Genomic DNA, 15,521 nt, shown 5'->3' on the forward strand with positions numbered 1-15,521 from the left:
ATGTTTCTCAGCTGGCCTGGGAACGCCTTGGGATTCCCCTGGAGGAGCTGGCCCAAGTGGCTGGGGAGAGGGAAGTCTGGGTCTCCCTGCTTAGGCTGCTGCCCCCGCGACCCGACCCCGGATAAGCGGAAGAGAATGGATGGATGGATGGATACTTATCTAACACTAAACCATTAAGTTTAAAAAACATAACAAACATTTTATTTATTTTATCTGCACACTTGTCCCACAGTCATTCAGGTGATCCAGAAACAGATGGACAAGTGAGATTATTCTATTTAGTAGCACTTACTAGTTTATTACTGGTAAACTAGGAAGTGTATTATTTAATTTCCCTTTGGGATTAATGAGTATTTTTGAACTGAATTGAATTGAATTGTAAAGTATGGTCTGTGTTCATCTCTCATTTCTGTTAAACTCATTACAGCCTTATAACGTGTTTTATTCAAAGGGACCTCACAAAGGTGCAAACATTTAAAGCTTGTATAAATACTAAATGGTAGTGCAGTTCAAACGGTAAAATATAAACAAACTTTGATATTGCTAAAATGATTTGATTGCTAAAATGAGGTTACGCTTAGCTTATGATAAAATAATCATAAAGAACAGTTGTGTCTGTGGGGTGAGGGAGACCGAAGACTCCAGGACATCATGACAGATTAGGTAGTAGCCGTCCTTGAGACGGAAAAACAAGCTGCTGCAGCTAATTGTGTGCAGGAAACCCTGGTCTTGGTCTTTATTACGGCAACAAAAGACAAACATCAATTTATATCAAACAAATGTATGCTTAAATTGTAATTTACTGCAGAATTACCTGGGATATTTTTTAAAAATTCTAAAATTAAGCAACCACCAATAATTATTTTAAACATTTGTCTAACAAGTTTTTAAAAGTGTATATGTCAGTGAGAACACAAACCAAAACATCACACAACTTTACGGTTTTTAGTTCTGCTTTTCAGTTTAGACAGTTTGGTTTTTAGCAAGAAACTAATGACTGCTTTTTAAAAAAAAAAAAAGTCTGTATTTTTTTTCTTTAGTTTAAACCCATAAAGAGCACCAGCGGCCAACTTCTCCTTTTACCTGAAAACACAAAAACACATTGACCTTCAGCAGGAACCCATATCCACTCAGAAGAACATGGTAACAAACAGAAATGCTACAGTTCTTTTCAAATCGGAATCTTTTTGCACTAAGATGAATGTGAAACAAGTGAATTTTATTTGTTTACTGCTGGGGAATAAAATTAGGCATCATGGATCTTTAATAGACAAATTACAGCAAACAGTCAACAACAACAACAGTGTTGAAGAACATTTTCACCCAGTATGACAAACAAAACAAGCAAATTTAAACCTATAACATTATCTATTACTCCAACATTTAAAAGACTAACTTGTCCCAATTGTCTAACTTTTGCTTTTATTTACATGTGAAAATGTTTTGTTAACATCTCAAAGTCTGAATATTTAATCTTCAAACAAATAAAGCCTTCGTTTAACAGATTCTTCTCACCACAGTTTGCTGAAATCACTCTTTGTCTTTAACAGACATTACACATTGTGATTTTCTTCCATCAAAGTTGTTTGGTTCACTTTGATCTGGTTTAACTCATTTATGCACTTGTGAAACAACTCAAAATAAAAACATGTTTCTTAACAGATATTGGTAATGTGTTTTTGAAACACTTATAAATGTGTTGTTAGTATCACAAAAGTAACCTAAAGGAAAGTTCTAATCAGGTTTGGAAATCACAAACCTGATATAATGTCTCACTTTGGCTCTTTTTATTCTCCATTCTTTTCCTGTTGGATTCTAAACCATTAAACTAAAAAAATCAAAGCTATTTTATTTTCTATAAATGCATTCAAGACAAAGTTATAGGATTGATAAAAAAATATATCCACACAACTGAGTGAAAATAACTCTCAAAGCATTGCTATAGATTTCTCAGGTAAAAAAACCCCCACAAAAATCTTGCAAACCCTTAAGCAATCCTGATAATATCATTCAAAGCTTATTTTTTATTTATAATGTTCATATGCCACACCAGATCAGCAGAAACTTTACTTCCCTTTATTTAATTAAATTGTCAGTGTTTGACATTCACACGTTACTGACTTGTTAGTAACGTCAAGTTACTGACTTGTTAATTGAAATAAAAATATTTCTTGTTGGAAGCTACAGTTCTAAGTATTTTTAGATAGCTTCATTCATTCATAACTTAAACATGAACTTTCCTTTTGATTGGGATTTTACCTCATTTTTACAAACCACTGAAGCATAGCTAACCTCCTCCTCAGACATCTTTACAGTCCTGCTGAGAAATTTGATGTGACAGACAGAAATACCGCTTACCTTGAGCAACAGAGCATCACGCAGGAGAAGTAGATGTTTCCTCTGTGACAAGTCTGTCTTTAACAGCTCTGAATGTTTAGAACTTCTGCTTTTGGTAGAAAATACCACCTCGCATGTGAGAAAATGAGCCTGCGAACTCATCCACAGCTTGTGTGTTGTGAGTAGGTAAGACAAACTGTGCTGAAGCTGAACAAAGACTGGACCTCTTATTGGACTGTTTGGTAGTACAGTATACAGTATTATAGTTAGCAGAGCTAGCTAAATCCCATAATAAAGTCACTAAATAATTTTCCCATTCCAGTCTGTTCTCGTTAAAGCCTTCACTGGTTTTAGGAAGGTGGATTTTTATTTCTTATTTTTTCAATTTACACAGGCATTATTTTTCTCTATCCAGTACTGACGAATGGTCTAAAACGTTACTTAAAAACATTCAACCTGTCACCGGAGGATTCTCTCATTAACAAAGATTCACTTTTATAGAAAATTAGTTGTACAATTTCCTTTCTTCATGCACAAGCATAAAATGTACATTTCTAACTGTGGTTGGTTTTAAGATTTGAAAACCACTGAAGCGTAGCTAACATCCAGTTTTATTTGTTTAATTTGATGACTTGTAGACAGGAATACAACAGCGTCTGAGGGCTTGAACAGAGAAGTGTAATCAATAACACAGTAGCTCTTTCTCAGCCTCTCTCAGTGTCAGACTTCTGCTTTTGGCTAACAGATCATTTGTGTTGCATCTAAAAATATGATCTTTACTCCACATCTTCATGTAGCATGGACATATTTTTTAGAAAAAAGAATATAAACTGCTTTTAGGTTGATTAGGAATCCAAAGTTTTGCAAAGGATGTTTGGATAATGTGTCTTAGTTTGGGTTTTTTTTAACTCCGACTCTTTGAAATATTGACATAGAGCAGCATGAAGTTGTATTTTGTTACCAGTTACTGGATGTACTCACACAGCAATCCTGTCAAATATTACTTTTATAGTTCAGGAAGTTTTAAGACAGTAGCTTACTAAAAACGGATACATTTAGAGACTGGATTTCTTGTATTTGTACAGTATGTGAGACGTTAAATTAATGGTCAATGTAGCTTTTAAATAAATATTTCTTAAAAGGAGCCAAACTCCATTGTAAGTGTTTAAGTAAATAATAGTTCAAGGCCCTTTAAACAAAACTGCATGTCATTTTTTTCATTTCTAGCTTTAAGATAATGTTAACTCAAGTAAAACAACAGATTTTATTCAGTTGAAATATATCTTAAAACAACACTACAGAGTCGTGACCCAATACGGAATTGGTGACTTTGATTATTTTTTGTTGATGGGCAATTATTTTTTTCCTTTGGGCAAAAATAAGCCAAAACAGCAAATAAAAAAGAAGCGCTCGACATCCTGTCAATCACACGTTTAAAGTTGGATCTTAAACTGGAAAAAGTACCAGCTGGGAAAGAGTTAATCTTGTAAATTGCATCACTGGCCCTGCCTGCTCTTTCCCATCTACTTCTCTCTTCTTATCACAGCTCTCCATCTCATCTTCAATATTTTCCCTCATCTCCCTCCCTCCCTCGGCATCCCTCCTCCCTCTCCAGCTTCCAGTCTCCTCCCTCTCTATTCCTCCTCCCCTCATGTCCAAGTGCCCAGCCCCTTTCATTAAGCCCAGTATGAAAAGGAGAGTCTCTTGCTGGCAGTCACACCACCAGAGCCTCACGGGAGCTTCCCTCACACACAAGAAAACCCCACATGCTGACTCAGGCCTGGAAACAGAGACACAGCCGACTGCCAAATCCTAATCTGTGCACTTCTGAGTGACGCTTTGGTCTTTTTTCTTTTCCAATACTGACATGGAGTTTCAAAGTGTGCACAAAATCTTTCACCCAAACCATCTCGGTGAGGAGAAGCAACAGATGCTGAACCTGAACAGACGCCTGGAAACCTACCTGAATCGGGTCAAACTTCTAGAGGAGGAAAATGAGCAGCTTGCAAATGAGATCAAAGCTCTGAGACACAACAATCAGGGGGCCCTGACACGTAGGAGAGGCTTAGAAGAAGAGCTGCAGCAGGCGAGGCTGGAAGTGGATGCAGTCTGGAGGGAGAGGGTCCTCACAGAGCTGGAAGTGGAGAAGATGAACGAGGAGCTCCAAGCCTTAGAGCTGCAAAGACAGAGGGAAGCTCAGGCCAAAGTGATAGTCAAATCAAAGCTGGAGCAAAGCAGAAAGGAGCTGCAGGAGGAAGAAAGGGCACAGATCTGGCTCAGGGAGAAGGTCAATCAGCTGGAGCATGAAATGGGACTTCTCATTCAAACCCATGAGGAAGAAGTGGCTCATTTGGAGGCCACAGTAATCCAATCCAATGCCACAATGCCGCTAACTCGGGCTAAAAGAGCCAACCAGACACCAGACCTCCTCAGGATGGGGCACGAGTTTTCCCAGAGGGCAACCAGAGCGTGGCAGGAGGCTGCAGGGGCCTATCAGGGCCAGTTAGCTCGGTTAGAGGAGTCACTCGATCAGGCCAGGAGCCGTTTGAATCACGTTTACCAGGAGAAACATGAGAGCCAATTGAAGCTTCAAACCCTGGAGAAAGAGATCGCTTCATCTCAGGATGTGAGGCTGAATCTGGAGAAGACTGTAGCCCAACGCAGAGAGGAACATTACCAGGAGATCCAACACCTCCAGGTAAGTAGCCTCTTGCTGCCACTGCAATGAAAATGGTATAAACAGTAACATTGATCTTGACTCATTAGTTTATTTTTCAAGTTTTTCTTTGGCAGATAGATATAATTAAAGAATATTTACTAATTAAGATCACATGAAGATTCTCAGATTAAGGTAAAAAAAGACCATTTACTTCTTAGGTACCACAAATCCTAATAGGTTATTACGCAATAATAAGATTTATGGCAGTGTTAAACAGATGATATGTTGATATAACTTTGTTATAACAAAAGACCATTTTTGTAAGTCAGTATGCAGTTTTACTTCAGAGAGCTTTTCAAAGCATAAAGTATTATTGGTAAAGTCAGATCCTATAAATAGTCTATTCTTTTGAGGTTTCGGAAAACTAGCAAGTTGGGGACCTGACTTGATTCCGAGCAGTCCCCATGAAGTTAGCACTGACTGTCCAGGCAATGTGTAATTAGTTTGGTTAAAATGTGAAACAACAAAATTTTTTAGCTGAGGATAAAGAAATAACAAGCCACAGCTCAGTGTGAACACTTCAAAAGTAATAGCTTCAGACCTGAGGTCAGACAAACTGTAGTTTAGGCACATCTACTGTTGAAAGCAAATTCATCTGATTTTATCAAGTGCCGGAGAAATTTGTACACTGCATTTTAAGGAAAACTTTTACACATAATATTCAAACATGTTTTATTACATAAATGTCAGGAAAAAAGGGCCTTAACACAGCTTTGTTGAGCTCCTCTTTCAGGGAGCTGTGATCTCTTGGCTCATTTAAAATTCTGATGCAATAATAACATTTGGGTATGAAAGCAAATGAGAGGTACATATTTCAGGATTGGGGTTGTTGGAATTAGTTCTGAGTCACTGTGAGATCTGAGTAGTGTTGTACCTGAAGCTCAGAAGTTTTTGTCAGTTCTAAAACAAGGATGGATCTTTTAAAATGTTAATGTGGCAGGTTGGATTTGAAATGTTAATTTGTGTGGTTTTTACTACTCTGAATTCTTTTGTTCTTCAAACCACAGAGTATGACTGACAGCAAAACAGTCGGCTTATTTTCATGGTAAACTGCACAAAAAGTGTTAGGTTATTGTTTTTACCTGCTTCCTTTTCCTGTTTGACTTCCTGTTTGTGTAGGAGCACTTAGAGGATTTGGAGATGGAGAAGGCAGAGCTGGCCCAGCAAATTGATCACCTCCTCCAGGAGAACCGTGGCCTGTTGCAGCTGAAGATGTCACTCTGCCTGGAAGTAACAACGTACAGGTACACAGACCAGAGCGCTGCTCAGGATTATTGAAAAAAATTATCAGAAAGACAAAAAACAAAATTTGCACAATATTTTTCTCATGGATGGTTTATGTGTTTTTAAATTAGAAAAATTTCTGAGCAAAATTTGTGACCAGATGCCAACTACCATGTGAATTTCTTTGCCTATCGTAAGAACCAAAGTGACTGAAAATAGGTCAAACAATAAATTTGTCTACCATATTTGTTTACCTACTCAGATTATGGCCAATCCTAAGTAGGTTGGTTTTATGACTCCAGCTTCCATGTGTTTTTTGGCAGATTCAGCTGATGGATTTCTTTGCAACGAGTGTGCATTTCAGAATTGAATTCAATATATCTGGAAAACGACTGGAGTAAACTCGTTTAAACAGCACCATTTGATATAGCTCTTGATGCTGTTTTTATGTTTGATTTAATACTCTGCAATAAATACCTTTAAACTTTTGCATGTTGCCTTTTAAACAATTTTAATTCTACCATGCTGCTTGAATCTTCATTTTTATTACTTTTGTAAAATAAACATCTTTGGGGTTTTGACAGCAAATAAGGTATTTAAGGACTAGTACTTTGCTCTGGGAACTTGAAACCGATTCACTTGTTCATTTAGTATATGTAATGAATTTGAAATTTATTTAACTAATATATATATATATATATATATATATATATATATATATATATATATATATATATATATATGTATATAATTGTTGGATAACAGGACAGTATTATACCCAACTTCTACTGTGGTTTACACAACAGCTTAAACACATTCAGAAGCTGCTGCTCGGAAACAAACACATACATCAGAATGAGAAGCTGATAAAGAGCTGTCTGCAGCAAGAACAGCCGTCTGGACTGGCGTCATTCTAACATCAGCATCTCATGTCTTGAACAGAGTAACATATCCATTATATAGTTCTATAGTAGTGTCTCCTTTCTCCCCCCTCCTCAGAGTATTGACCCTTTGCTCTTTTCTGTGAGAAGCTACCGATTTATGAGCTATGGGAGTCTAGAGTAACAGCACAGGGGAGCAGGTGGGGAGAGGACATGACTAGAGGACAAATCTCAAAATCATTTAGTTTATGTGAAGCTTTTGTTATAATTAATTTTATTTCAACAATGCCTTTTTATATTTTGAATAAATTGGATCAATGTAGCTGATAATATGTGCAGGAATGGAGGCTGTGGTGATCCACATGTGTGAATAGAAACAATTGTATTAGTGCTGCATGAGCTGCTTGCAATATCTGCTGTCATTTGTGGCTTTGTGTGAGTGTGAGTGTGTGTGTGTGTGTGTGGTGAGAAGGAATTGATGGTAGAGGTTTGTGCACTGCAGATGGCTCCTCAATAGATGGGGCCTTTCCTTCATTACCATAACAACAGATCTCAGTGTGCTGCTGCTCCAGAGCAGCACTCCTCTTCCCACCCACAGCTCTGTGTGCAGCATCACGTCAGCATTCACTACTTTAAGGCTCCACCAAATCTTTAAACTTCACATTGTTCATGTGTGTTAAAAGCTGAGCAACTTTAGAATTAAATTTTTCTCATGTTGTTTGTTTCCACAGGGCTCTGCTGGACAGTGAAGGCCTCGGGACAGACGTGACTTTGTCACAGAAGCCAAGAAATATTTCCATCAGAGGTAATCAAAGTAAAGAATAGGCATTATGGCTGTCATTTTACTGATGCTGTGATCTGTCACATGAATCTATTCCTCCATGTACTTTGATACTCCCTTTTTCTCAAAGTATCATTTCACTTTGTCTAAGTAAAAGCTCCTCTGAGTGGGAGGCATGTTTGATGGGGATTGTAATCGAATTTGTCTTACTGGAGACTAGTGGTGGGGTGATGGTTTGAAGAAGGGGGCTGAGGTAGGCACTTTGGGTCCTGTAATATTAGCCACCAAATTCCCCACTGGTTATTGAGTTGTACGCCTTTGCTTTCCCATATCCTGGACTGCAATGAAAGGAAATGACGATCAATATCTCCCCATTAGTGTTCAAACTGACTTGAGAACATGCATTTTAATAATGCTTTAGTGATGTAGAGTCCCCTTATTTATTCCATCACACCAGTCAGTATTCTATGGGAATATCAGATGTCTCACAATATATAATATTTTGTAGAATTTCTGAAGTGATAAGGTTTCTTTAATTTAATCTCCATATGTTCATGAGGCATCTGTACATGTCATAATTATTACAGTAGCTTAGTTCATTGTTTATTCATGAGTTCTCTTTTCCACAGATGCAGTCTTGAGACCTCATGGGGTTAAAAAGAATTACCAGACCCAGCTGTCTGCTAGCTTCAAGACCTCTTCCCCCTCATCTGTCCTCAGCATAACCGGATCCAAAGGAATGGCCACACAAGTCAGGAGTACAAAACCTGCAACTTTAAATGAAACCCCAAAATTCTCAAGTAAACTTGCAGAGACAGATACAATAAAATCAGTAACATTAGACAGCTGTTATCCAAAAAGTGTTCAGGATAAAGATGCTAAAAACTTTAGATCACAGGAGGAGCATGAGAAAGTCACAGATGCAGAGCCTTTATTGCCTTCTAATGAGCAAGAGGCACATGTTGAAGAGAAGAGGAACATTGCTGATGTTGAACTTGCTGAGGAACAAATAGTGACTGAGTCAGTTGTTAGTCAGAAGGTTGAGTCTGGCCTCAGAAATGAGCCACCTTTAGATGATGAAGCTGATCTCTATGACTTCACAACACCAAGCCTTACATTGCGCAGTTTTCAAGAGACAGAAGAACTCAACCCAGTCTCGGATGAACTGGAACAGGTGGCCTTTGAGGTAAAAAGTGAAAAAGAAGATGTGCTACAGTCACAGGCTGAAGATGGTGCCTCCATGAGGATACAGCATGTCGATGAAGAGTTAGAGCATGTGCAAGGGGACACATCAGATTCTGAAACCGAAGCCATCATTGAACCAATCTTTGAATCCAGACCAAGCAGTCTCGAATCCGAATGTGAATCCATAGAAACAGTTTTTAACCAAGAAGCAGATCACAATACAGATGAAAACATTTCAAACAATCATTTTGTGCCGATAAAACAAGAATCGAGCAGTTCTATGGTAGGAACAAATGGAAAGGAAGTTGAGGATAAGTTGTACCCAGATGGAGAAGAGATGGATACATGGGACAGTGTCATAGAGAGGAAAGTCAATGTAAGGACAGATGATGAAGTAAAAAATGAAGAAAAAAAGCAACATGCTGAGCCAGAGGAAGACATATCAGCAAAAGAACCAGAGGAAGAGAACATAGAAGCTCTTCAGATTGACAATTTGACCTCTTCGATGATGCTAATGCAAGTAGATGAAGGACAAGATACTACACTGGACCCAGGACATACTTCATCTCCTAACAAAGAAGAGGAAAATGATGAAGAGGACTCTCAGAATGTCTCTGTGTCATGGAGGACGGAGCTGGAGAGTGACAGCTATGCTCAGGAAAACACTCTTGCTGACACTCGTCCCTTGATTCGATACAAAAGTGACGACACTGATGCCAATACTCAAGCATCACACATTGATGAAAGTGAGTCCAGCGAAGGTGAGCAGGAAAAAAAGATGGATGAGGCAGGAATGGGAACATGGAGTGATGGCAAGTCAAAGACATTTGGTACTATGGAAGATCTGTGTGAGGAAGTTGAAGAGGAAACAATAGATGAGGACTATAATCTGGGATACATTCATGTTGAAGACAGGGATGTTAGCCAAGGTACAGTAGTAAGTGAGCATGTTACAGTGGTGACTGATGGAGAAAATGAAGCTGAAGAGCTAATGGGAGCCATTGTACACACTGATGTAGACTATGACAAGGAGTTGGCGACAGACAAACTCTTGGAACAGGAATTAGAAAATGTGTCGACAGACAGATACAGTGTTCATTCTGCACAGCAACAAATCAGTGAAGAGATCTTACAAATGGATGACAAGTTTGTTGAGGAGGTGAATGAGCAGGTAGAGCCTAAAAAAGAAAAAACAGATGGCTCGTCTTCCTGTGAGCCTGGAATGAGTGAAAACCATGAACACATATCATCAACTCTAGATCAAGCTTTAGACAACCAAATGTTTAGTGATCCATATGCAGTGACATATCCATCAAACACTATAACTGAAGAGGAAGTCCAAGACGGAGATCAAGAAACCATGGACAAGCCAGAGAAAGAAGAGGAAGAGGGTGAAAACAATATCTACGTGGCACCTGATGCTGACATAACGGAAGATCATTCTGGCTTTACTGATTTCATCAACAGACCTGAAATGGAAGATATGGAAGACACAAACAACCCAGAGGATCCAAACTCTGTGGTACTGGTGAAAGCAGATCAAACAGACCTACATGATGTACCTGCTGCCCCAGAGGTCACAGAGGTCCTACCTGAAGAAACACCCAAAGATTGTCAAGAAAATGTCATTGAGGATGTTGAAGACTTCCACAGGTTTCCTGCAGAAACAGCTGAATGGGAAGTTTTAGAAAAGCCAGCACAAGTGTTAGAAGTCAGAGATCAAACCAAACATGATGAAAACTATGAAAACATGCCAGAATTAGCTGATGATGATGTTTTAACTTATCAAGAAGAGCCTGTTGAAATGTTCCCTGACAGTGTACTCAGTGAAGATGACATCTTCATAGTGAAAGATGTAACAGATAGCAGCCTCCATCATAGCCTCTTCCCTTCTGATGTAAAGAATGATTTCTGGGTGTCTTCCTTGGAGAGCGGAGCCACTTATGAACCAGAGGATGCCTGTAATGAAGCAGTTGAGCAAACTAATCAGAATGAAGAATTTGCTGACAACAAGGTTTGGGGGAATTTGGAAAACTCAAATGTGATTAATGGAAACTGCAAATCAGAGGTTGACTCACCTAAAGCCACGGGTGCCGTGGAAGAACAGGAACAGACGCATGTGGAAGTGAAGAAAATGTTGGTCCATTCTGAAGAATCTGAAGCTGAGGCGGAGTCATGGTCATCTGGAGAAGAACCCGTCTAATATAGTGATGAGTTAGGGTTAAATTAGCTTTTAGATACAAAATGTATTTGTCAGGAGAGAACTTGTGTTCCTGTAGGATATGTTCACATTAAAACCAAAGACATTTTTGGTGCATTTCTACAAGATGTCCAATGTGCCAACTATTGCAACACAGATCTGATTTCTTTTCTTAAACGGACATATTTACCAACAATTTCTTTCTTCATTATTGTCCAGAATTTTCAGTCTTTTAGAGTGCATGTTATAGAAGAAGATTGGGCTTGTTTGCATGAAGGAAAAGTATAAAGAAAGAACAAAGCAAATCATTTGAAAGTCAAAGCAGTTATTGATGAGTGCCAAATCGGATTTTGCTGGCTAACAGAAATCAATAAGACCAGGATGGTAGGAGTCCTTGTAGAGCTGCTATTTCACTGTGACTGTTTTACATCATTAGGTAAAGATTCACTTGTCTTTGCATGTTTTACATATGTAGACTGAATAGTTGATTGGTTCTCCCAAATCAACTAGTTACCCCCCAACAGTCTATTTAATCATTTACAGTAGAAAATAAAATGTAGACTCTTCATATGCTTTGTGTCTTGTTTGAAATCTTTGAGTCTTGTTTTGTCTGTGGTATGCATCCATGCATTTCATTGAATTATTTATTCATTTGTTTTATTAAATTAATTATTAAGAAATTTGTAATCATTCTGATAGAATAATCTATTAACTGTGTGTTTTGTGGAGTACTGAAAAAAAGAATATTGATCAGTAATTCAGCCCCAGAATGCAGGATTTATATTTTTTGCACAATGCAAAACTGATACTAAAAACCAGCAAAATGCCTTGTGATAGACCTGGGAGCTGTCTGGTGTGTACACTGCGTCTCAAACAATGACCTCTGGAGATAGGCACCAGCTCCCCTGTGACCCTGAATGGAAACACAGGTAAAGGAAATGGATGGATGGCTGGACGGATGATATATAAAATACAAAAATGAGTACCAACAGAAGAAAGCTGATGATGAAAACATTATAAATGTCTGTTATTTAAAAAAGAAAAGACAAAATAACTTGTTAGAGAAAGGATAAGAGACTTCTAAAACTACAGTTTCTCTTTGACTCAGAGAACAGTTGTATCTTTGACAGAAGGTGAAGAAAGCAGCTGCTCGCAGCTTTCCAGTAGCATCCAACTATCCTTCCTTTGGGGTTTGCACTATGAAAAGCTGTGAAGGTCTGTGGGTGTGTGTTTGTGTGTTCTTGGACTTGGCAACATGCCCGTTTGACTGACCTTGCTGCAGGCGAGTCGACAAAGTCCCACCAGGGTTTTCAACAAGCATTCATCCAATCTGTGAGAAAAGGTACAAACAATGTGACTTCACCTCTTCTTCATGCATTTCCAGCCTAACACCCTCCTCCCCGTCTTTCAGTCAGTTTACTGAACAATGATTGCTGTTTCAGTGCGTGCTCACCTCCTTTGTGACCAAATCTTCTTGGTGGGACATTAAGTGAGGGAGAGAACTGCAGATGGTTGCATTCAGTGTCACAATGCTGAATCGCAAGAATGCCATTACGACAGCTGACTGGCATGCTCATTATCTCTAATCAATAGAACATTTTGACCCATAAAAACACTTTAAAATTACTGATTGTGGTTAGAAAAAAATATTTACTTTTTTTAAGAGAAGCGAAATAACTAAAAAAATGTGAACCACATGATTTGTTACTGTGACTATGTCTATAATTACTAATCTGTTACAAAAGGTTTTTTGTAAGGAGTTAAAAAATACTGAACCAATGTGGCCTCCTAATAACAATATAGAGTCTACCAAGAGAATAATTACTTTTGGGATATACAAGTAATAACATAGTTAAAGTAAGGCTGGCTTAGCACACAGACTTTTAGACATTTGGCACAACTAATTAACCACCTGGGATGTTTCTCTTCATGGTCACATGAATCATTATTTCCTTTGGCAACTTAAAACCTTGTTGCTGAGTTTATATCGATATTCGTTGACATGTTTATTGCATGCCAGGTTTTTACTAACAAGCTCCCAGGTTACAACAAAACTTGGCAAAGCAGTTAATGAAGTATTATTATGTTTGATGAAACTTATCAGCAAAATCTGAACTTGTTCTGTGTGAACAACACGACCAGCTGAAATATATCTTTATTTGTCTGGTCTTTTTTTAACTTCAGCCAATTTAGGTGGCAATAATGTTTTTTTTTTCTTACTTCACAGTCATTTGCAACAATTCTTTGATCAAGAAAGACTTCCATCTAAAAAAAAAAAAAAGTCAGAAATCCCTAAGGCCGGTGTCCATTGGTCCAGCTATAACCAATATCTATTGGTCATGGGGGAGGTGTGTTACTAAAAGTGCATTTACAAAGACCTACACCTCTTTTATCACTTTGTGAATGTGTGCACATATACACACTCTGAAGGCCATCTGCCGTCTATCATCCATCTCTATTGATTTACTCCCCGTGTTATAGGTGATTGATGGAGAAACCGCAGCACTGGACTGAGGAGGGGGGGAGGTGTATCAACTTTTCCTTTTTCTATGTCTACCTCAGGTCAGTTAATATGGAGAAACATAAGAGCTGCAAGAGAAAAGCACCAATCAACATTCATGGTACCAGTTTTATGGTCCTGAATGATATTCCTACAATCAATCACATTCAATTATTCTTAGAATTGTACGAAAAGCAAAACTACAGGGGGCTTTACAATAGGGTTATGGTAAGTTAACAAGCTTATTCACTGGTGCTTATTCTATAAAGTCCACTACATGGAACAGCCATTCTGTGTGCAACAATCTTACAATAAAATTAAAGCAAGTGTGCTCAAATCAGTAGCAGTAGCATTCTTTTTCAATGCCAACAAAGCCTTCACTTCCACTTAACCACAGGCTTTGAAAAAAGGTTTCAATTACTAACTTTGATTCTCTTATTTCTATATAGAAAGTAAAGGCGCTTAATTTTTTGCAAGATGACAAAAGAGAGTAATGATCTAACCACAACAAAGACAAAACTGCTCATCTCCATAGTGGGACATTATTGAATTGTTGCTGATCCTTGCTGCCTGCTGTTTCCAACTATCTGCATCATGTGCAGCTGCATCACAGGACCGCTCTGCCCCATTCACGCCGCAGTATTTGTCCTTGTATGGACAAGCATGTGACTTTGAAGAACCACCATCAAATCCTGCCAATCAAACCACCAGTCAAAGGGATGCATTAAAATAGAACAGGGGTTGCACTGCAGTGTGCAATCTGCTAATAACAGCTGCAAGTTATTAGTCATCAGAGATGAGGGAGACCACAGCAGTGATCCACGAATAAAGCATTTAAACTCTGATCATCTGAGAGGATAATCTTAGGAACCTGTATGGCCTGAATATTTGTGTTCATACTCACACTGACAAAAGCTACTGCAGTCTCACACATCACATTGTTCATGAGTTTTAGGTGAAACTAAAGGTTTAACCCTTGTTTTATATAAAAAAAAAAACATCATGCAACAGTGCTGGGTGTTAGAGAAATCTCAGTAATACAACAAATGTATAAAATTACATCCATGAATGATTGATAAATACTATCAAAGGTGTGGATTTACAAAATCCTTTCATCATAGATGGTGGTTTATGTTTCACCTTTTGCTCAATAGACAGAATGACTCAAAGTAAAACAAGGATGTTTTCATAAGATGATTTTCTCTGTTTTACAACAGCCAACATCAGAATTTAAAGGTCAGTGTAGCTTGGTTCTTCCACTAGTTTGGGTCTGTGTGTGTTTGTCAGCAGATGCCCACACAGTAATTCAATCAGGATGGAGAAATTAAATTAGATGCAGACAGACCACGCCCACAGGCACAGAGATCAGGGTGATTCAGAGGAAGAATATCAGAAACATCCGATCCTCCACTGTTGTGTCTCAAAGCTTCCACATCACGCAGTCCCAAAACAGCAACAGATATGAAGCTAATCTCATAGATTTATGTCTCAGGTGTCTGAATCAAGGGGAAAACAGGATGGTAAAGAGTGGGATGGCAGGATCACCCCCCAGGAAATGGCTGCCATCCACACTCAGCAGCAGGAAACAGGGTGGGTATGTCCAGAAGACAATGTCCAAGCTGTCCGGCATGACTTTTCACTCAGCTGTCTCAGTGGTATGTTGAGCCTGGAGGGTGTAAGTGTGAGTGTTTCTC

The 15,521-nt window shown here is 38.5% G+C and overlaps 2 protein-coding genes across 2 annotated transcripts in view; one reads left to right on the plus strand and one right to left on the minus strand.

The window, feature by feature from the left end:
- LOC108243215 (C-type lectin domain family 12 member B-like) overlaps positions 1 to 2,439 on the minus strand; it is an 8,197-nt gene extending 5,758 nt beyond the window's left edge. Inside the window, exon 1 of the mRNA XM_017428504.3 lies at positions 2,359 to 2,439. The gene's annotated coding sequence lies outside the window, so the exon portion shown is untranslated. The remainder of the gene's footprint in view (positions 1 to 2,358) is intronic.
- A 1,597-nt stretch (positions 2,440 to 4,036) lies between these two features.
- On the plus strand, positions 4,037 to 11,899 carry nes (nestin). Its single transcript, XM_017428569.3, has 4 exons — positions 4,037 to 5,035; positions 6,176 to 6,300; positions 7,893 to 7,966; positions 8,572 to 11,899. The coding sequence occupies exons 1-4, from the start codon at positions 4,205 to 4,207 to the stop codon at positions 11,328 to 11,330; spliced, it is 3,789 nt and encodes a 1,262-aa protein (XP_017284058.1). The 5' UTR covers positions 4,037 to 4,204; the 3' UTR covers positions 11,331 to 11,899.
- Positions 11,900 to 15,521: the final 3,622 nt, after the last annotated feature.

Source organism: Kryptolebias marmoratus, linkage group LG16, assembly GCF_001649575.2.
Source record: "Kryptolebias marmoratus isolate JLee-2015 linkage group LG16, ASM164957v2, whole genome shotgun sequence".
NCBI classification, from domain to species: domain Eukaryota; kingdom Metazoa; phylum Chordata; class Actinopteri; order Cyprinodontiformes; family Rivulidae; genus Kryptolebias; species Kryptolebias marmoratus.